The sequence below is a fragment of the Meriones unguiculatus genome, chromosome 19 (genome assembly GCF_030254825.1).
Source record: "Meriones unguiculatus strain TT.TT164.6M chromosome 19, Bangor_MerUng_6.1, whole genome shotgun sequence".
NCBI classification, from domain to species: domain Eukaryota; kingdom Metazoa; phylum Chordata; class Mammalia; order Rodentia; family Muridae; genus Meriones; species Meriones unguiculatus.
In genome coordinates, this window is record NC_083366.1 from 39,796,911 (window position 1) to 39,824,841 (window position 27,931).

General features: G+C 40.1%; 1 protein-coding gene and 1 pseudogene across 1 annotated transcript; both read left to right on the plus strand.

Annotated features, from left to right (window-relative positions):
- Positions 1-89: 89 nt before the first annotated feature.
- Positions 90-8,279, plus strand: LOC132649224 (uncharacterized; annotated as a pseudogene).
- Positions 8,280-18,891: 10,612 nt separating this feature from the next.
- LOC132649206 (vomeronasal type-1 receptor 4-like) lies at positions 18,892-19,740 on the plus strand. The gene has a single exon (XM_060372473.1). It carries the CDS (start codon positions 18,892-18,894, stop codon positions 19,738-19,740), a length of 849 nt encoding a protein of 282 aa, XP_060228456.1.
- Positions 19,741-27,931: the final 8,191 nt, after the last annotated feature.

A 27,931-nucleotide genomic window follows, 5' to 3' on the forward strand; every position in this document is an offset into this window, starting at 1 on the left:
AACTGGGTAACTGAAAGCTTGTTGAGGTTCCCACCATTCCACCATTCCTACCATGCAGTTTAGTTTGCTATATTCTTCATCAGAACGATATGCAGAAGGGTATGCAATCATCTGAGATTGGAATTTTATTTTTTCACAAATTGGAGTTTTACCCTTTAAAAACTTCCAAATATTCCCTGCGTTCTTGTTCCTTTTAATGTACTCTCACAAAAACAAACTCTTCTACTTATTTATGAAACACTTACTATGTCCCAGAGGCTATTCTAAACCAATGAACAGCAGAGTTAGTGAATAAGAATGATGTTGGAAAGCATTGTTTATCTGAAGGTCTCTTGCAAACTGGAGATGACCAGGGAGAAAAGTTAATTCACTACAGCTAGTAAATGCTTGGCATTGCAAGGTATCACTCACTAAAGAGTTAAGAATAAACACTATAACACAATTCCAAACTCATTCAAGACATTGATATGTGGTCACTAAATAAGTCAGAAAGCCCAGGGGGAATGTCATCTTTCATGGATTGCCATGGAGGTTTGGAAAATACACTCCAATTGAGAGCCACAGTCCTGAGCTCACTGCTTTGTAAACAACACTGCAAATGAACACTGAGCTATTCCTGTAAAATAGCTCAGGAACTTTGTCCCACAGCAGCTCTCACTTCTATTCAGTCATTAGCACCTACACAGAATATGTGACATTCATTAGTTCAGCTTCCCCTGCCAGCCCTGCTTCATGAGTGTAGGGCTCCATCCTCAAGGTTGCTGTTCAGGCACATGGTATTCACATACAGGCATAGGGACCAGAAGCTGGAGACACGGACAAGAGCTGCTTGCTAAAGTCCATGTAGTACAACCTTGTCATTGGACAGAACATTGGACTTCTGGGGAACTCTACAGCCTCTGGCCCAGGACATAATGGAGGGTCCAAAAGCACACCAACCCACACATTCCTGTCTTCCTTTGCTCCGGAAGTCCCAGGGAGGCACCTGTCATTGCTGTTAGTGCACTGTTCTGGGGCACAAGACGTGACAAAATACAGCTCCACAAAGCCAACCAACAACTCACTGCCTTTACCACCTGAGGAGAAATGGGAAGATCTCAACAGTCACTGAAGGAGTGCCAAACAGTGCCTGCTGGTGAGCCAAGGCCACATTAGTTCCCTGGTCAAGAGCCTTAGCAGGCCACAGAGGAAGACAATGCAGACAGTCCTGATGAGACCTAATAAGCTAGCGTTAGATGGATGTGGAAAAGGGGGAAGGGTTGTATTAGGAGGAGATGAGGGAGGGGAACTACAGCTGGGCTAAAAAGTGAATAAATTGTAATTAATAAAAGAATAAATAATTTAAAAATTGTCATTAAAAACGGAGTTAAAATTTCTAAAAGGAATGCATGCAACAGCCCTTGCTGCGGGTTTTCAAAATACTTATGTCTCTTTGAAACATTTTAATAACCTTCAACTTGGTTAAAGGCATCCTTCCGGAGAAGTACTGTTTTTCCAGAGACCTCAAGAGTGTTCACAGTTTCCAGTCTTTGTCACTAGCAGGTAAAGACAAGAATAAAGGGTCAGTACATCACCTGACATTTCTGTCCAGAATGTGTATTGTATACATTTTCTCTTACATTTAAAAAATAAAATATATATATATAATCAATTTTATGAGCATAATATTGATATAAAGTATGAAATCTCACATACAAGCTGTATCTGAAAGGTATTAAAGAGACTAAAGCAACAAAATTTTACTGGCATATCCAGACTGGGTGTGGAGAAAAGGAACACGTTCAATATGAGCACCAGATGAGAGAAATGCTATGAAACAAATTCACAGAACAAATTCTGCTTGTGGGAACTTGGGGTTCTAGTCAGCCATGTTGTTGATCAATGTAGATGGGAAGGATAATAGTCCTTGTTAAAGTGGAGTTGCAGAATTGGTTTAGCAGTTAAGAGCACTTGATAATAAGGCAGAAGACTCATATTGGGTCCTCAGCACCCAGATGTTGGTTCATAACCTCCTGTAACTATAGTTTCATAGGTTAGGACGCTTCCTTCCAGCATTTATCCATAGGACACCCTTTTGGTGCAAATATGTATTCCCAGGCAAAGCATATGTAAAATAGTGTAAAAAAAAGTGTGTTTTTAAAAGCATTGTATAGATAGTATGATGGTTTGACTTGTATAGAACCATGACATAGATAGATATTTGAGTTTAATAAAAGAGCCCACAAGAGTGACACCAAAAAAGAAGAAATAAAAAAAGAGAAAGGAGAAGGAGAAGGAGAGGAGGTGGAGGAGGAGGAGGAGGAGGAAGAGGAGGAGGAAGAGGAGGAGGAGGAGGAGGAGGAGGAGGAGGAGGAGGAGGAGGAGAAGAAGAAGAAGAATAAGAAGAAGAAGAAGAAGGAGAAGGAGAAGGAGAAGGAGAAGGAGAAGGAGAAGGAGGAGGAGGAGGAGGAGGAGGAGAAGGAGAAGGAGAAGGAGAAGGAGAAGGAGAAGGAGAAGGAGAAGGAGAAGGAGAAGGAGAAGGAGAAGGAGAAGGAGAAGGAGAAATAAAAATAAAATAAATAGCTTTTTTTTTTCCTATGAAAACTAGTCATTGCCAAGGACAATTTCAGGGCAGATCCAGCTCACATTTTGCAGGTTTTGTATCACAAGCACACAGCGTCTTTGGTAATTAGAACTTATCTTCAACTTCTGGGAGGTAACCAAATGAGTCCACACAGCATATAATATTTTAGGAGTCTGTTGCATGTCTATGACCAGAAATTTCAAAGATTTTTCATGTTTGACACTGGAGTTTCTGACAGATAGACTATGGCTCTTGAGAGAACACTATCTCCTCAAATGGTACAACTTCACTGGAACTATCTATAGGCTTAAATGCAGGATAGATAACTTTAAGTAAACATAAATATTGATTTTTCAAACTTTCTTAGTGTTCTTATTCCTTCTTGCTCTTCTTGTCTTCTGCACTGATATCACACCCCTCCATGATTTTCCTCCCATCTTTCAATTTTCCCTTTTGCATACTTAAATCCTGCTATTCTCTTCTCTTTTACCTCTGTCCTGCCACACCAGGCTAATCCATGACTCTATTTTCCTTTCTTGATTTTGGCAGTTATTACAGGTTATGGACTCACATCTGAAAAATTTGGAGCTGGGAACCATAGGTGAGAGGAAAAATGCTATTTGTCTTTTTGCCGATACTGTTTTTAAAACAATGATTTCAGCAAATTATCAATTCTTAAAAAACTTGGCATTGTCTTCCTTTGTGGCCTGGTAAAGCTGCTTACCCCTCAAGGGGAGGTGATCAAAGAGCTCCCCTCTGAGTACTTGCCAGAGACAACCCCTGCTCCCCTTACTAGAGAACCTACTTGGAGACTAAGCTCCCTATGGGCTACTTATGAGTAGTGGTTCTAGGTCCTCACCATGCATGGTCCTTGGTTGGGGTATTGCTCTCTGCAGGGCCCCCTATGCCCAAAATTTTGGCTTTTGGTCTCCTTGTGGAGCTTCTGTCCCCTCAAGGGTTTTCTGTTTCCTCCTCTTTTGTAAGATTACCTGCACACTGCCCAAAGTTTGGCTATGACTCTCAGCATCTGCTTTGATACCCTATTAGGTAGAGCCTTTTAGAGGCCCTCTGTGGTAGGCTCCTGTCCTGTTCCCTTTCTTTTCCTGCTTCCAATGCCTATCTCCACTTGCCCTTCTGAATGAGGACTGAGCATCTTCCCTAGGATCCTCTTTCTTGTTTAGCTTCTTTAGGAGTACCGATTTTAGTATGATTATGCCGTATTATTTGTCTAAAATCTACTTATAAGTGAGTATGTACCATGTGGAAATCATGACATTTTCAGGCAAATGGATGGAACTAGAAAAGATCATCCTGAGATGGTAACCCAGAAGCAGAAAGACACACATGGTATTAGTTAGTGAGTCTTAAAGTGTCCAAGTAAAACGTTCAAAGCCAGAAATACAACCATTAGGAAAGGCAGTATTTGAATCATAGGATAGATGGTTACAAAGCTTGAGACTGTCAATTTTGCACTTCATCCTTCTCTCGTTTACTGATTTTGCTCTTTCAATGCATGTGGATATTGCATTCTGTCCCTTACAGCTCACAATCCATTTCAGAAAGTAAACCCTGACGTAATTAGTTTCAAACTGCTCTTTGCTATTTTTCCCATGCTAGAGAAGTGAGGGTTGAGAACAATTATTAAATATTTGTATAAATCTCTCTTCCCAATCATTCTAGAATAGGGGTGTGTGTGTGTGTGTGTGTATGTGTGTAGTTTTCTGACTTAGTTGTCCCACTGTTTAGGAAATCAAAGATAATTTCACCTTCATAAGTTTTGTGATTATCATCTCACTGATCACATAGGAACTTTAGAAAAGCTATCACATTTTAAGCAGATTGATTTCATGACAGATAGCCCATGCCCATCACAAAATTGGTCAGAGCGTGGAAGTTCACATCCTGTAGAAATGAGGAAGTGATGAATAATTACCAAATAAGCCATTAAAACTGCACTGACTTTTCCAGAATATTTAGCTTTATCAATCTTCAGGGAAGAATCCAATTCAAATAATTCTCAAAATTGCTCTGTTAGTTAATCTTAGTGAGTAAAGTGCAGCGTTAAAACCAACAGTTTCAGTTGAGGGGCATCTGGGATGTTTCCAGCTTCTGGCTATTACAAATAAAGATGCTACAAACATGGTTGAGCAAATGTCCTTATTGTGTACTTGAGCTTCTTTTGGATATATGCCTAGCACTGGTATGGATAGATCTTGAGGAATGGATGCAGAAATTGTGGTACATCTATACAATGGAATGTTACTCAGCAATGAAAAATAAGGAAATCATGAAATTTGCAGGTAAATGGTGGGACCTGGAAAGGATCATCCTGAGTGAGCTGTCCCAGAAGCAGAAAGACATACAGGATATATACTCACTCATACAGACATACAATATAGGATAAACCTACTAAAATCTATACATCTAAAAAACTAATCAAGAGGGAGGACCCTGACTAAAATGCTCAATCCCCATCCCGAAATGCAAAAGAGGATGGACATCAGAGGAAGAAGAAAACAGGAAACAAGTTAGGAACCTGCCACAGAGGGCCTCTGAAAGCCTCTGCCCTGCAGACTATCAAAGCAGATGCTGAGACTTATGGCCAACTGTTGTGCAGAGTGCATGTAATCTTATGTAAGAAGTGGGAAATATTGAGATCTGGAGAGGAGAGGAACTCCACAAGGAGAGCAACAGAATCAGAAAATTTGAACACAGGGGTCTTCCCAGAGACTCATACTCCAACCAAGTTCCATGCATGGAGATAACCTAAAACCCCTGCACAAATGTAGCCCATGCCAGTTCAGTGTCCAAGTGGGTTCCATAGTAATGGGAAGAGGAACTGCCTCTGACATAATCTGATTGGCCTGCTTTTTGATCACCTCCCCCTGAGGGGGGAGCAGCCTTACCAGACCACAGTAGATGACAATGCAGCCACTCCTGATGAGAACTGATAGACTAAGATCAGAAGGAAGGAGAGGAGGACCTCCCCTAAGAGTGGACTTGGGGAGGGGCATGCATGAAGAAGGGGAAGGGAAGGTGGGATTGGGAGGGGAGGAGGGAGGGGTTTATTGGGGGATACAAAGTGAATAAAGTGTAATTAATAAATGTTAAAAATATATAAAAAACCAACAGTTTTATTGAGCAACATGTAAAGTTTATTCAGCAGTCACTATGTTAATACTTACAAACTATATTTAAAACCAGTGTTTTTGAGGCCTGCTCACTGCCCAGTGTGGGAAGGCAGCACACATAGGCAACAAAGCCTTTTGAAGGCACTGAAAGTAGAAGAGATGAAAATATAAGCAGGGCACATGAACCATGTTGGCTGGGTAAATTCAACTTTTGATAGCACACGAATTCCTGTGGAAAGGGAAGCACCAATGTTATTTTTCTTATGGGGCATTGATAGTAATTAAAAAATAATTTTGATCTGGATGAGATGCCAAATTGTGGAGGGCAAATGGAAATGAAGGTTCTCATGTGGAGCTCTATGGGCTTTGTGAAGGATAAAACAAAGGGAATAAGTTTCTGTTTCAAAGGTCCATATTTACTGAAATATAGAAAGCAAAGGAAAAGAGGAAAAAATAACACTCCTAAAATGATTACATTCACAGTCTGAGATTTTTGGGAAGGACTGGCAGGCTGAGGAGTTTGTGACTGAGGGTATCACCAGACCAAACCAACCTTAAAACAGTTGGCAAGGCATGCCTTTTTTAAGACTCTAAAAGAAGAGTTTTCTGGTATTTTGCTTGGAGAAATATTGTCAGAAGAAAGCGTAAGAACAGAATAAGTAGGAGCAAAATGTTAATCTCCTTTAGTAAGATTCAACCCTTGAAGATTGGAAACACAGTTTTTATCACAGTTAGTCTCACATTGAGGCCAGTGACATAGACATTCACACCCTAACCAAGTCACTAGCCTCTGTATAATTTATAAACAAAGGGTTGGGGAAGAGGAGAATACATCATCTCCCCTAAGAACTGGTCCACTTGTCCAAACACAACTTTCTGAGAAGCTGCAAGCTTGTCATTAGTTCAACAACCATCTGAGTGATTGGGCAGTGAAGAGGATCCAGATGAAGCAATTTAGTCCTTAGCCTGATGTCATACTGGGTGAGATGAGAGAAAAGGAAGGAGCCTGCTATGATAACACTGTGTTGACTTGAAAATGCCAAAGTGATACCTGGCTTTGTCTGGAAAAGTCATGCTCATGTGAACGTGATACACAAAGAGTACAAAAAAAAAAAAAAAAGATCTTTGTGAAAGGCAGAAAATCTGAAGTTTATGCCCTGAATATAGCTATCATCACTTCCAAAGGAACGGAAAACAGACAAACCAGAAAAATAAATAACATGAGCAGGCAATATCAAAGAAACACGTAAAAGTTACCTATCTTTTCATCAAAAGAAACAGAAAATCTTACATGTGTTTCTCAAATCATTTTTTCTAGTGTTGTGTGTAAAGTCAGTAGATACAATGGAAAACATTATCCAGACAATGTTTCTCTTAATGGACCTGAAATTGAGAGGAATATCCTAATGTTTGTGAGAAGCATGTATACTTCTTCCTTGGACTGAGAAAAAGGCTTTATTCTCATCCAGTTGGCATTTTCTAATCTGATCATTGTTTGTAGCACTATTCAGAGCTGTAGCCACAGTGTTTTATATCAGAAATTTACTAAGAGATGTTGGCTATAAAGCTCGGGTTGATCTGGCAAGAAAGTCATGGGACCTTTTTCATCTGTACCACCTGATTCTTCAGCATGATCTAGGCCGCCACCATTAGTTTCAGGACTACCATTTAGACAAAGTTCAAATGACAGAAAGCATGGCAAGTTCTTCCTTTTCTCCTTTCCTTTTGGACTGTTAATGTTCAACTGGCTCTGCTACACCAATCAGGCAATGGATTGAACAAGTCTGTAGCTAGAACATTCAGTGGCCATTGCTATATGCTGCCAACCAGACACATTACCAAGTGGATTTTCTCTCTTTCATGACTCTTAGTGATATCATCTTTCAGAGTCTGATGAGCTGAAGCAGTATGTATATCTGTGGTGATTTGAATAGGTATGGCCCCAATAGAATCGTGTGTTTAGATGTGTGGCCAATAGGGAGAGGCACTGTTAGAATGTGTGGCCTCATTTGAGGAAATGTGTCTCTGTGGGTGTGGGCTTCCTACACTCAAGCTAGGCCAAGTGTGGCACACAGTCTCCTTTTGCTGCCTGTGGATCAAGATGTTGAACTCTCAGCTCCTGCTCCAGCACCATGTCTGTCTGCATGCCTCCATGTGTGTCACCGTGAATGAACTAAGCCTCTGAATCTGTAAGCCAGCTCCAATCAAATGGTGTCCTTTATAATAGGCGCTATGGTCAGGGTATCTCTTCACAGCACTAAAACCCAAACCAAGACAAGTCCATGGCTCTTCACCTGTATAATCATCCCAAGCATGTCCTCTCCATTACAACTCCAGATTTGTAAACAGTTCCTCTACAGAAATCAGAGCTGTATGGACTGTTCTCATTCTAAAGCCTGCTTCCTCTTCTTCTAATGGGTAGGTTTTATTCTCTCGTCCTACACAGGTTTTACAGTGACATATTATTCTATTTCACTAAATATTAAAACATTTTTAGAACTTGGCTATGCTGGTTTTGCCTGCTCTGTTTTGATTGCAAAGATATACCTGTTCCTAATGTCTTGCATGCTCACAGAGAAGAGTAGAAATTACATTGCACTTCTATTCTCTATGAGCTAAAGAGATGTACTTTGTAAACTGGTTTGCCATGATAAATATTAGAGATGGGAACATAATATTTGCTTTGTAGCTAAGGTTGACTTAGCAGTCAGTATTCAGCACAGGCTAATCTTGAGCTGCTTCTGCATCCCAAATTCTGTGATGACAGACATTCCCCAACAAGCTACCATTTGCCTAAATGTTGTAATACACACATAGTAAAGTAAATATTATAATAATAGAGTTCCTTTTCTTAATAAGTCTGGCACCACTCAATCTTCTTGCGGGATTTTGAGGAGGTGGAAAGTAGATTCATAGCGTCCTCCCATGCTACTATCTCTATCATGTGACTGTAAGCTTCTCATTATCACTGACAAAAATACTAGAATTAAACTTCTGACAAAAGTTGGTATTTCAATTTCCCCCAAAAACAGAATAGAAAAACAAGATAGGGTAGGTAGAAGCGGGGAGGTGACTTTTATCTTAGTTGAGCTTGAAGAGCAACAGTAAGACAAATGAAATCACCACAACAAGGCACATTGGGTCAATAATTGTTTGATATTGGTAGGTTCCAAAACTTCTAAGAAAAGTAGTGTTGATTCAATGGGACAATTATAATGAGGTTAGACCTTAAAGTAACATGATAAGACACTGGGAAACAGGTCCTCTCAAATCAGGAGACTATGCTTCTGACAAGGATCTCATAGGCACATTTATGTCTTAAAAGCATGATGACAGATTGTTAACACTGGAGCTTCCTCTGCTTGCTCTAGGCCACTCACTATGGCCTACAGTGAACATCGCGGTGTTTGCTAGAATTCCTTGCTCCCTGACTCCATCTTCCTTGATGCTGTGCAGGTGTATCCTGTCCAGCTAGGGCAAGGAAACCAAAGTTCTGAGGGTGTAGAACGATCTACTTGTTGGAACCAGGATCACATGGCCATGTTAAGTGGCAAGACACTGGGGGCCTTTGATCACCATAGCCTCTGGTCGAGGAGTTCCAAAAGAGTCTAGATATTATCCCAAGGACATCCTTAATGCACTATGCACTGAAATTGTCTCAGGGAGGTTCTTGTTTGCTCTGAGTTGTGTGAGTGCCACTCCTGAAGGGACACAGGACCATGAAGGACACAGGACCACCAAAGCTGCCAGACAGCTCCCTACATTCCTCCCCAGGATAAACAGAAACCCCAAAAAGTTTTTGCAGAGTGGGTTGAACTGTTCTCTGCAGCTGAGTACTGTGCCTGGAGGGAAGCCAAGGCTGCCTGAGCTCCTTCCCTTGGCCAAGAGCTGAAGCTCTCCAGAGCAAAGCAAGAGATAGGCCAGGCTGTGAATCTCTGTAATACTGCTCTTTGAGGACGTAAACTAGGTTCTTAATGTTTTGATAAAATAGATTAAAGGTCAATATTGGGCTGAGTTTCTTTGTCAACCTGTCATTAATTAAAATTGCCTGAAGAGTTCTTGTAAATATTGTTTTCATTTCTTCAGATGAAGTGATAAGAGCTGTCCTCAAGCTTTCCAAATACATGGCTTGGACTGAGCCCAGAGCATTTCTATCCCAGTTCTGACTGTCCACGGACCTAGTCCTGGAAACTTCCAGCCTCCTTACAATCTAGTCCTCTGCAAGCTCAGACCTTGAATGTTTCAGTTTTTAGCCTCCCTCTGCTAACCTTGGCCTAGAATGTTTCAACTTCTGAGACTTACTCTTCCTTTCTAGCTCTTTCTGAACTATGGTATTTCAAAACAGCTGTTCTGACTCAAAATCCTTTCCAAACTGACTAATTCAAACTGGCTCCACTTGGCTTCTGACACAGTTGCTCTGCTCGGGAGAACTGCCTCTGAACTCCACAAACCAAAGCGTACTGACTGCATGAACTGAAGGAACTTCAGGAAGTGCCAACTAACTGAACTGTGCTCCACTGCACTCTCTCCATGATACTGTCAAGTAGCTTCTCTTTCACATCTGTTCTCATGAGAGCTGCGCATGTCTTTTCTCTGACTCACTCTGTCAAATCTTTCTCTGATTCATCATACTAGAGGTCACTTTCATACATGCTGCTTCCTTTACAAACTAACCTTATTCCAGCCAGAGGGATTAAAGGTGTGTACTAAAGGCAGACGTGATGCAGGATTAAAATTCCTCTATAAGTTGTTCTAGCTTGATTGATGTGGGAAGATCCATCCCAACTGAGCAAGACCCCTAACGGTAAGAGCCCAGGTTAAAAGGCTATGTCAGAGAAAAGATCGTCCTGCCCTGTGCTTGCTTTGCCTTCCCTCTTGTCTCTGAGTCGATTTGAGCTGTTGTGGCTGCTGGGGCTGGGTCCTTTGCTGAGAGCAGAACTAGCAGCTCTCTAGAAAATTTCTGGGCCTCTGGAGCTTACTGGGATCATGGAAGTGCTTGCCACTACCAGATATGGCCCCCAGGGAGAGACAGCTATGGTGGAACTACTCCAACTGGTGAAGCTCAAACACTCAAGGACAGAGTGACCTGCTGGGTTCTCAGATGCACCCTGTGATTCAGTTCCTGTTACTATTTTAAATCTGATCGAGTAAATTCTGGCATCTTATATACATACCTTATATCTTTTATTCTACAGTATATATAATTTTTCATGCCCTTGGTTCCACTTGCTCTGCCTGTCACTATACTGTGGTCCAGGCTGTCACCATCAGTCCCAGGACCACCCCTCGGAGAAAGCTTCAACCACAGACTACATGTCAAGTTCTTGCCTACTTATTTCTCTTTTGGATCTTTTAACTTTCTGATGAGCTCCAAATGTATCTATTAAATCACAGAAATCAGTAGCATAGTCATATCCGGAACTGCATGTATTATGGGCATTGATTACACTATGCTGCTGTTACAGTTATATACAGTTTGTGAAAAGGCCACAGACCCATATGGACTAAAATTTATTGAAGCTGCTAATAGGACTGAAATCACTGAGCCAGACTTAAGATTGCTGTGCATAGGTGAGGGAAGGATATTTAAAGGTAAAAACACAAGAAGACCTTGAGCACCTGCACAAGCCAAGAGATGTTCTGTTCTGGCAGGATTACACAGTCAAAGAAAATTCAAAATAGTCTTTGAATGTCTATATCATAAGCAGGTTACAGAAGACAAAAGGCAGTTACTAATTTCATCACAAGTATGTGGTCACAGTTGGGCATTTATGGGTGGGGAGAATGCCTATGTTAGTATTATTGGGAACGTATCTTCCAGGGACTGAAGTCAGAAATCAAAATAAACAAAAACAGCTAATGGTTAGCATGATGGATGCCCAGCACAAAATGGAGTTTCTTTAGTCATCACATTACTGTCTATTGATTGAGTTAATTTCTCTGCCAGTTAAAAAAAAAAATCTAACTAGCAGTGTTTTCAAAGCAAAGACTCATGACCAAACCTTTGGCAGAGTACAGGGAATCATAAGAAAGAAGGGGAGTTAGTCTGATGGGGAAAGGATAGGAGCTCCACAAGGACCAAATATATCTGGGCACAGGGTCTTTTCTGAGACTGACATTCAACCAAGGACCATGTATGGATATAACCTAGAACCTCCACTCAGATGTAACCTGTGGTAGCTCAGTAACCAATTGGTTTCCCAAAGTGAGGGGAACAGGGACTATTTCTAACAGGAACTCAATGACTGGCTCTTTGGTCTCCCCACCCCCAAAGGGAGGAGCAGTCCTGTTAGGCCACAGAGGAGGGCTTTGCAGCCAGTCCTGAAGATACCTGATAAAACAGGATCAGATGAATGGGGAGGAGGTCCCCCCTATCAGTGGACTTGGAAAGGGGTACGGTGGAGATGAGGGAGGGAGGGAGGGAGTGGGAGGGAATGAGGGATCGGGACACAGCTGGGATACAGAGTTAATAAAATGTAACTGATAAAAAAAATAAAAAAGAAAAAAGAAAAAGAAAAAAGAAAAAAAATGTAGAAGCAGGGAAAAGAATATCAGACATAGCAGCCAGAATCAGTAGGTGTGATGAAGGGTTTTATTAGGGATGAGGACACACACAGTAGACACACACAGAAGAGACTCTCTGCAAAGCAAACTGGACACTTGGGAACCCAAAGCCCAGTTTCTACCTGACACAGGAAGTGCACTAAGGGCTTTTAAGGGGTCTTCCTGCCCTAATTTCAGCCTGTTTTGTTTGAACAATGAAAGGGAGGCTATAAATATGATAACATTAATGCTGTCACCCACCAGCAAACACAGAAATGTGGAGAGACTTGAACACCAAACTCAAGATACAAATACATCAGTTTGGACAATTCTATGAAAATTTGCCCAAACTCAATTTTAGCAATTTAAAACTATTTTCAGATAACATGTAGTTAAAAATTGGAAACTCTAGAAAAATCATATTGTAGAAAGGAAAGTAAATTACCTGAGATTCTCATCCTCTATTGGTGGGAGTCAAAATGGTCTAACCTTGGAAGGTTCTTCTCAGTTACAGTGCTAGTGACATATGCACGTACTTATGAACCAGTCTCTATCTAGGAACCCATTTCTCCCTGTCATCTCAGAGAGTCTGCAAATAATTATATGACATGTGTGTTTACTTCATAATAGCATTGTTTGTGAACTTGCAGGGGCATGCTCCACCCCTAACCCCTGAGAAAGTTTATAAATTAATTACATAATTTGTGGTTTCAGGGTGTCCATATGGAAGAGTTAAATCTGAAACCTGTCACCAGCAGAAAATAGAGAAGTCATTCTTAAAATATCTGTTAATGTACAGGATTCTCACAAATCATGAAAATAAGCATCTTGTCCTTCATAACTTACAGGAAAGATGCTGATGTGAGATTGTACAAACAGACAAATAGTGAGCTTCGGGGTTAGTTGTGCTATTCTGTTTCTGTATTGTGTATGTCTGTATTCTGATTCAGTAGTACTCTGTTACTTTATATCAAATTCATTGACCTTCATCTTTCATAACTGTGAAATTCTATTATTCTGTACTTAAGATAGTTTTTAAATGATATTTTTAAAAAGAACAACAGCTGAGAGTGTAGCTCAAGAATTTCATATCTTGTGGTAATGCTGGGTTTCTTTCCTACAGTCACACACAGACCACATCAAAATGGTTAATCTCACTCCTCAGCTTCCTCTAGGGTAGTGAGACAAGCTTAAATCCACCAGGCACTGAAGTGAGGTGACACTCACACTTGGAAGCAGAGCACTTTAACCACTGAGCCATCTCCCCAGCCAGGGCTTATTCATCTAAGTGCCACCCGGTTACAGGGAATATCCTTTATGTGAGCTCAGCCTGAGGACATAATGGAGCTCACCAGTGACCCCCAGTGTGTCGTCTATCTGTGGTGACCAATTTTCTCTACAGAACTCCTGAGTGGAAGCTGCATGAAGAGATCTGTCCTTCTGATATTTCCTGTTTTTTTTGTTTTAAATTGTTCTAGCTGTCTTTATATTCCAAAGGAAGAAGATATTTCTTAGTGCTACAAAAAGGTCAGTGACATACCAACGTTTTCTTTAAGCAAAAAAAAAAAAAAAAAAAAAAAAGTTCTGTAAACAAAATAACAAAGACCAAAGAAGGAAGTCCTCCTTGTTGGATGAGAGATGATTATTTGATTTTTAAATTTCCTTCTAATTATTACTACATTTTAATTATTTGGAACAATTTTAAATGTAAATGTATTTTGATCCAATTCTTTCCATCCCTTAAGATCTTCTTTATCCTTTACCCTCCCTATCCCCTTAAATTAAGTTCTTTCTTCGAAAATAAACAAAACCCCAATATAACAACAAAATCACCCAAAACAAAGAAAACAAAATAAACCCATATCCAAAATGAAAAGGAACCAAAGAACACCCCCCCCGAGACTGGAACCCAATAAAAGCAAACGTGTGTGTATGCGCACAGGTGCGCGCGCACGCGCACACACGCGCGCGCACACACACACACACACACACACACCAAGACAAAACAAAACTCTGGAGTCCAATGATATGTTGGTCAACTTCTCCTAAACATGAGGCTTATCCTGGAGAGGTTGGTATACATGTTGTCACTCTATTGGACAAAACTGATTTTCTCTCTCCCAGTAGATATAATCTGATTGTTAACCTTTACCCTGTTGGCTAGGTTTTCTTCATTTTTCAAATATAACAAAATAAAATATAAGATAAAACTAAAACTATCACATCAAAGTTGGACAAGGCAAGCCAAGAAGGAACGGAGCCTAAAAGAAGGCACAAGAATCAGAGACCCACTCAATTACACAGTCAGGAATCCAATCTGATTGGATTCAACACTAAACTGAAAGCCATAGCATTTTGCAGAAGACTCAGTGCTTAATCGTGCAGTCCCCATGCATGTTGCTTAAGTCTCTGTGAATTCATATGAGCTTTGACGACTAAAGTTATAATTAGGCTGATTTAAAGCATTGGTTCTCAATCTTACTAATGCTTCAACCCTTTAATACAGTTCCTCAAATGTGGTGAACCAGACTACCATACCCAGCAAAATTTTCAATCAACATAGATGAAGAAAACAAAATATCCCATGACATAAATAAATTTAAACAATATAAACACAGAAATCCAGCCCAACAAAAGATATTAGAAGGAAAATTTCCAATCCAAGGAGATCAACTACAATCAAGAAAACACAGGATAAAGATAACTTCACAATAAAAACGCAAAAGAAAACAAGCACACAAACACACAGTCACCACCAACTCCACAATAAAAGGAACTAAGAATCATTGGCCATTAATATCTATCAACATTATGGTCTCAACTTTCCAATAAAAAGACACAGACTAACAGATTGGCTGTGGAAACAGGATCCAGCATTCTGCTGCATTTAAGAAATACACATCTGCAACAAAGATAGACACTACTTCATAGTAAAGGGCTGAAAAAAAAAGGTTTTCCAAGCAAATGGACACAAGAAGCAAGTTGGAGTAGCCATCCTAATATCTAATAAAATAGACTTTCAACCAAAATTAATCAAAAGAGATGGAGACGGACACTTCATACTCATCAAAGTGAAAATCCACCAGGAAGACATAACAATACTGAATATCTATGCACCAAGCAAAAGGGCTCATGAATTTGTCAAAGAAACATTATTAAAGCTTAAATCACGCATTGTTCTAAACACCTCAATAGAGGGAGACTTCAACATCCCACTCTCACCAAGGGACAGACATTGAGACAGAAGCTCAACAGAGAAATACTGACACGTACAGAGGTCTTAAATTAAATGGACATAATGAATGTCTACAGAACCTTTCACCCAAATACAAAAGACTACACCTTGTTCTCAGCACCTCATGGATCCTTCACCAAAATTGACCATATAATCAGGCACAAAGCAAGCCTCAACAGATACAAGAAGATTGACATAATCCCTTTTATCACATCAGACCATCATGGTATAAAACTAGACCTCAACAATATAACATAAATAACAAAAAGCCTGCACACACATGAAAAGTGAACAATTCTCTACTCAATAACAGCTGGATTAGGGAGGAAATAAATAAAGAAATTAAAGACTTCCTAGAACTTTATGAAAATGAAGGTACAACTTGCCCTAACTTATGGAACACAATGAAAGCAGTGCTAAGAGGAAAGTTCATAGCACTAAGTGCATTCATAAAGAAATTTGAGGGATCTCATACAAGCAACTTAATGGCACACCTGAAAGCAGAAAAAAAAAAAAAGAAAAGAAAGAAAGAAAAAGAAGCAGACACACCCAAGAGGAGTAGACAGCTGGAAATATCCCAACTCAGGACTGAAATCAATACCTTAGAAACAAAGAATCAATGAAACCAAGAGCTGGTTCTTTGAGAAAATCAACAAGATAGACAAACCCTTAGCCAAACTAACTGGTTTCACTCTAGATCCCCGAGCTATCTAGTTCCAAGTTCTTGGTCATCCAAGCAATGTTGAATATGAGTTCAATCTCCTGGAGTGGGTTTCAAGTCAAATCAGCTATTGGTTGGTTATTCCCACCATATAGTGCCACCATTGCCCTAGCACATTTTGTAAGCAGGACACCATTGCAGGTAAAGGGTTTGATGCTGGCTTGAGGTTGTTTCTCTTTTGATAGCATGCAGAGTACATTCCTGTACCGAGGATACTGGAACCTAGAGGTGAATGCTTTATGTAGCCACAACATAACTTCTCCATCTTTAATCAGTTGTGTAGATGTTGTCTTCAGCAATGGAGACTTCCTGCCCATTTGTGGGGAGCAAAGGCTTGCAATATCTTGGGTTGTTTGGGAACTCCTACGGGCTTCTTTGGCCAACAACTCTTAATTTTTAATTTCTATCTACCCTGACACGTGTACTGTACGGCTTAGTTTCTCTGCACCGGGATTTCCCCATTCGGTAGAGAGTTATGGAAATTATAGTTTCCTCAAAAAGCTGTCCTTTCATACACAGAAGAAGCGTTAAATTCTTATGTGTCAACTGCACCTACATGTATGGAGACACCATCACACAGGGTGCACAAAAAGACAAGTGACCTTGAACTCCTCTCGTATGACAACCCAACAGTGCTTTTACATACCAAAAAAAAAAAAAAATGATGATATTATCACTTCTAATATCAGCCCTACACACTCACTTGTTTATATCAAACTGTATCCAGGTAGTAAGGGCCTCCTAGGAACTATATAAAAAGTATGTGGAAAGACCACTCCTGGGCACAATAAGATTGAGAAGTTCTTGAAGTTTTACAGCATGTAAGGATTGCTTTCAGAATAAGGCCAATAAGGCATTTATAGTTCAGTTCCCAGACGATATTTCATGTGCAGGAATGAAACAATTCCAATAATGGCAAAGGCTTTCACTATTGCTAGGACTTGCTCAGAAATCAGAATCTTCTGTGCTGAGCATCTTTTATTCTACTATTGTCTAAAAGGAGATTTAAGAAAGAGAAGGAAGAGCCTTGGTTCCCGTCTCACACAGACTGGCACTCTGGGGAAGTCAAATAAGTCAGGAAACAGGGAAGCTCAATATTCAGAAACTTTGTTAATGTTCATTTTCTCACCTCACGTCCTTCCTCTCAAATAACTAGATCTTAATTAAGCTTGAAATAACTTCTGATCAAAACAGATGTAGTAACTGTGGGGACAAAGGGAAGCTGTACTTCAGGGACTGATGCTCTGAAGAGGCCTTCCTTCCCCTGACACTGTGACAACATGAAACTTGAAGTCCACAATACCTAATGACAGCCAAAGGACCCACAGGTCCAGCCAGTACAAATATGACCTGGCAAGTGTCACCTTCCCAGAGCTGCTCCAGAGCCTGTCTGCACCAGAGAGGTCCAGGTGAGTCCATGGAGGTAAGATCATTCTCAGCTTTGCCATGGAGAGTTCTGTTAATGCTCAAGTCTCTCTCTGACTGAGCCCAGGAATGGTTGAGAGGCTCTGTGAGCTTTGGGTCCTCCACTTGGTTCCTCCTTCTGACACTAACAAGGCTTGTACCTGGCTCCAGAGAGATCACAAACTAGTTCCTGGAGATATGGAAATGGAGTAGAAATGCTGAGGCATCGTTATCCTTCCTCCTGGCTCAAGTACCATGACAGAGCTCCAGGTATGTCTTTGCGTGTGGTTGACTTTTTACCTTTTTCAAAGGATTTTTTGAAATATAGATTTGTCTCAAAAATTTGAGACAAGCATAATGATACAATCTTGTAACATTAGCAGTAGAGAGACTGAGACAACAAAATTGTTCAAGACCAGCCTTATGTACCTTAGAGACTGTCTCAAAAATAACAAGGGAAAAGAGAAAAATACAAAAATTGACCTGATGGTTATATGAAAATTTCAGAATATCTTTTGGTGATTCATATTTAACTGTCTAGAAATTTTTATCCAGTTTGACTTGACATTGAGGTCTACCTTAAAAAATATCTAGTGAATATTTATATGGAGTAAAATCACAGAACAATAAATACAAAAACTTTAAATATGAAGATGTAGAAATTGAAGATACAAAACATTGAAGTCAAATGCAAGTAAATAAATTGTTATGGTAATAAAGATGCAATTAAGAAAACAACATCAAACAAAAAAGGACTTATGTGGAAGATAAAGTTACTAGATCTCAGAGATATCTATCACAGGTGTTAACCAGGAGGGTTTCCCAGTACCTGTGTGATGTGAGGAAGTCAGAAACATTCGTCAAGAACCTCAGACTTTGGGAATTGGGTGAGGAAATACGATGAAATAGAATGAGAAACAGAGGGAGAAATTTTGGTTAAGGAAGTTGGAGTTCAATTCCAGTATGCTGAGCGGTAACAAGAATAAATGCATCAATGCTGCCTGAGAGACAGGCTGACAAACACACATCCACAAAGCTGAGTCAGTTTTTCTAGTGTGGAGCTAAAAAAATAAAATCTTCTTTAAATCTTTAGATTTGAATAGCAGTTATCAAACATCTGTCAGATCAGACATAATAACCCAGTGCCCACAGGAAAAAAAGGAAGGAGGGGATTTCAGGAACCTAATCTGCAACAGGACGTGTGTCCGCCACTGTTCTTGAACACCAGAAAATGATATTATGAAAAAATGTGCTATTCAGATCCATGTCTTGCATTACTGATGCTTTCTTTAAAATGTATTTGCATCTCATCTTATATACCAGGAAGGAAGAAATGGTTTTGAAGTTTATTAAGAAAACAATTTTTCTCTTCATGACTGTGCTTGGCATTCTGGGAAACATGTCTGTTTCCGTGAATTACAATTTCAGTTGGTGGGGAGCCCCTGAGAAGAAACCCATACACCTTATTCTCATCCACTTGGGTTTTACAAACATCATAATCCATCTTGCAAAAGGATTGCCAAGGACAATTGCAGCTTTTGGGTTGAGAAACTTCCTAGATGACTTAGGCTGTAAGATCATAATTTACCTGGAGAGGGTGGCCCGTGGCCTCTCCATCTGCACCAGCAGTCTCCTCACTGTGGTCCAGGCCATCATCATCAGTTCCAGAGAATCTGGGTGGAGGACGCTCAGGCCAAAGTCTGCATGGCATATCCTCCCATTCTTCTCACTCTTTTGGATACTCAATTGTTTAATAAGTTTGGACATAATCCATTCCACCACAAATACAAGAATGAATGAATCACAGCTTATGAGTGATGACAGCTATTGTTATTTTATTCTACCAAGTCAGAAAATTAAATGGATTTTTCTCCCTCTCACGGTCCTGAGAGATGCAGTGTTTCAGGGTGCCATGGGAGGGGCCAGTGGCTACATGGTATTACTTCTGCACAAGCACCACCAGCATGTCCTCTACCTTCAAAACTCCAAGCTTATCTACAGAACTCCCCCTGAGCTGAGAGCTGCTCAAAGTGTCCTCCTTCTCATGCTCTGTTTTGTTTTCTTTTATTGGACTGATTGTGTCTGTTCTTTATTTTTAATTCTCTCTTCAGGGGACAATACTTCCACAGTAAATACTCTCTGAGAACTTCTGACCCTTGGTTATGCAACTTTTAGCCCCCTTGTGCTGATTCACAGGGATGGGCTTCTGGTGGAGTGTTGGCATGCTCAGTGGCAGAAATTGAGAAAATGTCTGTCTCGTTTATATGTTCAATGAGTGAGAAAAAAATTCTCAGTTCTGCAATGCTGTGGGTAAGACAAAATCCCAAGAGCAGTTTAAGCATGTGTTTATTCTCAAGCAATAATCTTGGTGACTCAAGTCTTGCACTGAGAATATTCTTAGCAAATTACAATAATATAGAAGCTTCATTCTATTGGCCATTCTTTTTACAGGTCTTTATTTTTACACTTTATTAATTTACCATGTATGATTGCTTTGCATGTATTTATGATTGTACAGCACGTGCACACATGAGACCTATAGAGTATCTGGGAGAGATCATCAAATGCCTTGTGACCAGCTAGATTTGAGAGATAGTTCTGAACCAATATGTATTTGCTGTGAAGTGAATCTGGGTCCTCTGGAAGTCCTGCTCTTAATAGCTGATCCATCTCTCCAATAGTGACAAAATCACTTTAACAAGATTTGTAAAATGGTTTTGATACTACCATGACATAAAGTATTCAAATGAATTTCATAAAAATTCATACTGATATAATCATATTAGTCTCAATTTTTTCTTATTTTGTATCTCACATTGTGCTTGCTGAATGTTAGTACCTTGAGGCTATTTCAGGCTACTTCAAAGTGTCTTTAAGTATCCATTTAAACACAAAAGTTTACAGAATTATGAAAACTGGAGCCCAATGCAACAGTTGCAGAAATTAAATGCACTGAAATAATTCAAATACACAGCAAACTTTCATTTTCTGTCTATCTATAGTTCTATGTTGGTTTTAAAATGTGGATTTGTCTTTTTAAAGGTGAATCATTGAGTGTGACTGAAGCAGAGCAAGGCTCCTGTGCAGCTGCCCCTTGTAAACTCCAGGGTGTTCTCCAGGACACCATCCAGCTATTTAACAACAAGGAGCTGCAGAAAGATCTGACTCTACATTCATTTAAATGCAGGATTTGAGTCCATACAATAAGATAGGGCCAGGATTCTAAGAACCTAATGGACACATTCTGAAAACTACTTATTGATAGAATCATTGAACATGAAATATTGTCAGTGTAGTATGGTTAGAGATAGCTTCATTATTTTTAAATTACCTTTCATATCTTCCTGGAACCATTGTAAATATTTTGGGTGCATCATGGATCTACTGTGCAATAATGAATAGGTATTTATTTTTTGATTGGCTGCACTGTATATGCAAAATATTTAAGTGGTGTGTGATGTACTGTGTTTTAGCTTACTAATTAGCTTGTTTTTCCAATATGGAGATTTATTTTATTTGTATGTATATGTCTTTGTGACTGTATGCCACATTTGTACAGGTGCCCTCACAGGACAGAAGAGTGCACTGGGTCCCTGGAAGCTAGAGCTTCAGGCTGTCATGAGTCCTATAGTGTAGATGTTGGGTAAGGAACCAGGATCCTCTGCAAGAAGAGCAGGACTCTTCACCATCAGTCCAGCTTCTTGTCTTTCTGATATAAATGTGACTTTTTCGTAGATAACATCGTCACCCACATTATTCCTACGGTTCTTATGATCGAGGCTTTTTCTAAGCAGCTGACATAAAGAACCAGACAAACCCAGTACCTTCTAATTCTAATTCAATCTGTATAATTTAACTCAAGAAGTGATGCCAGAACACAGAGCAGTACTGAAGAAATGTGTGTTTAATCTAAATGATGAAGAGGTTGTACCACATTAAGAATAAACAGGGGGCTGGAGAGATGATAGAGTGAGTTAGCACTATTTTAAATTTCTGCTGAAAAGTCAGAGAATATTGGAAAAAATAAGACAAAAATCATGATTAAAGCATAAAGTAAAATTTTCAGACACAATGGAAATAGTCATGAATCTAAATAATGTAGAGGATAGTGAAGGCAACTGGAAAGGGGACTCAATTATGCCCTTCAGGAAACACACAAGGGATTTGACAGTTGGATTAGCATAAACATTACCTCAAACTTTATCATTTTCTCATGCTGGATACAGTGCGTTTCAGTAGCATGGACCTGTAGGACATTATGCTAAATTAAATAAATCAGCTGAATGTAGACAAATACTACGTAACTTTAGTAATAAGTGGAATGTAAATACAGAAGAAACTAGAGCCTTCAAAGTGTGCTATGCAGCCTCCAGCCCTCAGAAACTTCTCCTTGTGGACTCTGCTTTTGCATGTGTCCTTCATATAATCAGAAACATGAAGCTGTGGCTATTCAGAGTTTTTCAGCCTTCACCCTGAAATTTTTCTTGTCATGTTTTTTTCCCCAGGAAGGCATTAAAAAAATCTGCTCAAACCAAATAGTGTAAAAAGTGTGCATAGAATTTGTCCTATTCATTTTGAGCTAAATGAATCTGTTTCCTTGAATATGTTGGGTACATCAGAGCCTCTCAGAGCACTTGTGCTAGGCTCCTGTCGATAAACATAGCAAAGTAACATTAATAGTGTCACCGATTGGTTCTCTCCCATGGGATGGGTCTCAAGTAGGGCCAGTCTTTGGTTGGCCATTCCCTCAAACTTTGCTCCATCTTTTTCTTTCTAAATCTTGTAGGCAGAACAAGTTTGGAGTCAAAGGTTTTGTGTGTAGGTTGGTGTCCTTATCCCTCCACTGGAAGTTCCTGCCTGCCTATAGGAGGTGGCCACTTCAGACTCCATATCCCATAATGATAGAACTGTCAACTAGGGCGATACCCATAGACATCCTGGGTTCTCCCCTATTCCATGTCTCTGGAACATTCCAGAGATGCTCCCATCTCTGATGTCCAATCTCTCATTCAGCTGTCTCTCCTAGCTCTCTCTTCTCCACACTTGGTGCCTTCCTCATCCCCTCTCCTAGCCAGTTCCCACCCTGAATCAATCTCCAATGCTTATTTTATTTCCCCTTCTGACTGGGATTCAAGCATCCGCCCTTGAGCCCTTCTTGTAACTTAGCTTCTTTGGGTAAAGAACTTCTTTATAGTATAAACTTTATAGTATAAACTTCTTTATAGTAGTTTTTTGGGTTTGGGTTACCTCACTCAGGATAATCTTTTCTCATTCCGTCCATTTTCCTACAAATCTCAAGATGTCCTTGTTTTTAATAAATGAGTAGTATTCTATTGGGTAATGTACCACATATTCTTTATCCCTTCTTTGTGTGAGAGACTTATAGGTTGTTTTCAGTTTTAGGCTATTAAGAATAAAGCTGCTATGAACATAGAAGAGAAAGTGTCTTGGTGGTATGGTGGAACACCATTTTGGTATATGTCAAGGAGCTGTATAGATGGGTCTTGAGGTGGAAGTATTCCCAAATTCCTGAGAAACCACAATATTGATTTCCACAGTGGCTGTAAAAGTTTGTAAGCCTGACAGCAATGGAGGGGTGTTTCTCTTTCTCCACAACCTCCCCAGTATACGTTGTGGTTTGAGTTTTTGATCATAGATATCCTGTCTGGTCTAAGATGGAACCTCAGGGTGATTTTGATTTGTATTTCCCTGATGACTAAGGACACTGAACATTTCTCAGTGTTTCTCAACCATTCAAGACTCCTCTGTTGAGAATTCTCTGTTTAGCTCCATATCCCATTTTTTTTTCTTATCACTTACATTTTATGAACTCTGTATCCCAGCTGTATCCCACTCCCTCATTCCCTTCCAATCCCAACCTCCCTCCCTCATCTTCACTCTGACCCTTTCCCAATCCACTGATGGGGGGGACCTCCTCCCCATTCATCTGATCCTGTTTTATCAGGTATCTTCAGGACTGGCTGCAAAGCCCTCTTCTGTGGCCTAACAGGACTGCTCCTCCCTTGGGGGGTGGTGAGTTCAAAGAGCCAGCCATTGAGTTCCTGTAATTGGCTTGTTTGGTTTGTTGGTATTTAACTACTTCTTGAGTTCTTTATATATTCTCGATATTAGCCCTCTGTCAGATAAAAGGTTGTGAAGATCTTTTCCTGTTCGATTGGCTGCCATTTTGTCCTATTGACAGTGTCTTTTACCTTACAGAAGCTTTTAAGTTTCATGAGGTCCCACTGATTTATTGTTGATCTTAGTGCCTGAGCTATTGGTGTTCTGTTCAGGAAGTTGTCTCCTGTGCCAATGAGTTTAAGGCTATTCCCCCACTTTCTTTTTCATTACATTTATTATATATGGTTTTATGTTAAGCTGTTTAATCCACGTGGACTTGAGTTTTGTGCAGGGTGATAAATATGGATCTATTGGCATGCTTTTTTAAATATTTTTTGCATGCAGACATCTAGTTAGACCCTCACTATTTGTTGGAGATGCTTTCTTTTTTCCATTGTATGGTTTTAGCTTCGTTGTCAAATTCACTTGTCCATCAGTGTGTAGTTTATTTGTGAGTCTTCTATTTGATTTCATTGATCGGCCTGTCAGTTTTGATGTCAATACTATGCAGGTTTTTTATTGCTATTGTTCTGTAGGACTGCTTGAAATCAGGGATGGTGATATCTCCAGATCGTTGTTTTGTTTTGTTTCTTTTTGTTTTGGGTTTTTGTTTTTGTTTTGTACAGCATTATTTTAGCTTTTCAGGTTTTTTGTTTTCCTGTATGAAGTTGCAAATTGTTCTTTCAGGGTCTGCAAAGAATTGTGTTGGTTGCTGAGTAGTATTCTATTGTGTAAATGTACACTTCCTGTATTCATTCCTTGGTTGGGGGAAATATAACTAGTTTTCTAAGTTCTGGCTATTACAAATGAAGCTGCTATGAACACAGTAGAGCAAATGTCCTTGTTGAATGGTTGAGAATCTTTTGGGTATATGCCCAGGAGTGATATAGCTGAATCTTGACTTAGCACTCTTCCTAATTTTCTGAGAAAGCACCAGATTCATTTCAAAAGTGGATTTACAAGTTTACATTCCCACCAGCAGTGGAGGAGGCTTCCCCTTCCTCCACATCCTCTCATTCATGTGTTGTCACTTGAGGTTTTTTAATTGTTTGTTTTATTTTTTGTTATTAAATTTATTTTTTAATTAACTGCAATTTATTCATTTTGTATCCCAGCTGTAGCTCCTCCCTCATCCCCTCCCAACCCTACCTTTCCTCCCACTTCTTCTCCTATGCCCCTCCCCCAATTCACTGATAGGGGAAGTTCTCCTCCCCTTCCATCTGACCCTAGTCTATCAGATCTCATCAGGATTGTCTTCATTTTCTTCCTCTCTGGCTTGGTAAGACAACTCTCTCCTCAGGGGGAGGTGATCAAAGAGCAGGCCGATCAGCTAATGTCAGAGGCAGTGCCGTTACCCTTTACTAGGGAATGCTCTTGGGCACTGAGCTGCCATGGGCTATATCTGTCACTTGAGTTTTTATCTTAGTCATTCTGATGGATGTAACATGGTATCTCAGCTTAATTTTGATTTTCATTTCATAACTAAAGATGTTGAGCATTTCTTTAAGTGTTTCTGCACCATTCGATATTCCTCTGTTGAGAATTCTCTGTTTAGCTCTGTATCCCATTTTTCATTGGATTACTTGGTTTGTTGGTGCTTAACTTCTTGAGTTCTTTGAAACAAGGAAGTCATGAAATTTTCAGGCAAATGGTAGGAATTAAAAAAGATCATCCCCAGTGAGGTAACCCAGAAGCAGAAAGACACATATGTTATATACTCACTTATAAGTGCTTATTAGTCATATAATATAGGATAAACATACTAAAATCTATAGTCCCAAAGAAGCTAAACAACAAGAAACCCAAGGAAGATGCTTAATCCTCATTCAGAAGGACAATCAAGATATACATTGGAAGTAGAGGACATGGACCAGGGTAGGAGCCTTCCACAAAGGGCTTCTGAAAGACTCTACCCAGCAGGGTATTGAAGCAGATACTGAGATTCAGAGCTCAACTTTGGGCAGAGTGAAAGGAATATTATAGAAGAAGCAGGAGAAAGAAAGACCTAGAAGCGACAGGAGCTCCACAAGAAAACCAAAAGAACCAAAAAATCTGGGCCTGGGTTGGGGGCCTGCAGAGACTGATGAATCAGCCAAGGACCATGCATAGATTAGACCTAGACTCCCTGTTCTGATGTAGCCTCTGGGCAGCTCAGTCTCCATAGGTATCCTAGTAAGGTGAGCAGGGCCAGTCTCTGGCATGAACTCAGTCGCCTGCTCTTTGTTCAACTCCCGCTGGCAAGGTGGCCTTACTAGGTCACAGAAAAAGAGATCCAGACAATCCTGATGAGAGCTGAGAGGATAGGGTTAGATAGTAGAGGAGGACCTCCCCTATCAGTAGACTGGGGGGTGACAGATAGGGGTTAAAGAGGGAGGTAAGGTGGGACCAGGAGAAGATGAGGGAGTTGATACAAACTGAAAAAATTGTTGGAAAGGAGTTGGAAAGATGGCTCAGAGGTTAAGAGCATTGCTTGCTCTTCCAGAGGTCCTAAGTTCAATTGCCAGCAATCCCATGGTGGCTCACAACCATCTATAATGAAAATTGGTGCCCTCTTCTGGTGTTTAGATATCCATGCAGGCAGAACATTGTATATATAATAAAAAAATAAATAAATATTTTTTAAAGGTGGGGAGCCTAGAATTCATTGCCACAGGAGACAATTTTGATAACAGAACACCAACAGCACAGGCTCTAAGATCAACAATCAATAAATGGGACCTCCAGAAACTGAAAACCTTCTGTAAAGCAAAGAACACTGTCATCATTACAAAATGACAGTTTAAGGAATGGGAAAGGCTCTTCACCAACCCTATATATGACAGAGGGCTAATAACCAGTATATATAAAGAACTAAAGAAGTTAAAAGGCAACAAATCAAGTAATCCAATTAAAAATGGGGTACAGAGCTAAACAAAGAATTCTCTGTAAAGGAATATCAAATGGCAGAGAAATACTTAAAGAAATTCTCCCTGTCCTTATTCATCAGGAAAATGAAAAATCAAAACAACCCTGAGATTTCAGCTTATACCATCAGAACAGCTATAATCAAAATCTCAAGTGACAACACCCGCTGGAGATGATGTGGAGAAAGGGGAACCCTCTTCCATTGCTGGTGGGAATGTAAACTTGTACAACCACTTTGGAAATCAATCTGGTGCTTTCTCAGACAATTTAGGAATAGCACTTCCTCAAGATCCAGCTATAGAACTCCTAGGCATATAACCAAATTGTGCTCAAGTACACAACAAGGATATTTGCTCAACCGTGTTCATAGCAGCTTTATTCATAATAGCAAGAACCTGGAAACAACCCTGATGTCCCTCAATGGAGAATGGATGCAGAAATTATGGTACATTTACACAATGGAATACTACCTAGCAATTAAAAACAAGGAAGTCATGAATTTTGCAGACAAATGGTGGGATCTAGAAAAGATCATCCTGAGTGAGGTATCCCAGAAGCAGAAAGATATACATGGTACATACTTACTTATGAGTGAATATTAGACACATAATATAGAATAAAGATTCTAAATAAAATCTGTACACCTAGAAAGGCCAATCAAGAAGGAGGACCCTGGGTAAGATGATCCATCTTTACTCAGAAAGACAAATGGGATGAACTTTGGAAGAAGGAGAAAACAGGAAATAGGACAGAAACCTACCACAGAAGGCCTCTGAAAGACTCTACCTAGCAGGGTATGAAAGCAAATGTTGAGAGTCATAGCCAAACTTTGGGAAGAGTACAGGGAATATTAGAATAGAAGAAGGAGATAGTAGGACCTGGAGAGGACAAGAGCTCCACAGGGAGAACAATGGAACCAAAATATCTGGGCACAGGTGTCCTTAGTGAGACTGATACTCCAACCAAGGACAATTCATGGACATAACCTAGAAAAGCTGCTCAGATGTAGCCCGTGGTAGCTCAGTATCCAAGTGGGTACCCTAGTAAGGGGAAAAGGGTCTGTCTGACATGAACTCAGTGGCTGACACTTTTATCACTTCCCCCTGAAGGGGGAGCACTCTTGCCAGGCCACAAAGGTGGACAATGCAGCCAGTCCTGATGAGACCTGATAAGCTAGGGTCAGATGGAAGAGTAGGAGGACCTGCCCTATCAGTGAACTTTTGGAGGGGCCTAGGAGAAGATGAGGATGGGAAGTGGTATTCAGAGGAAAATGAGGGAGGGGTCTACGTCTAAGATACAAAATGAATAAA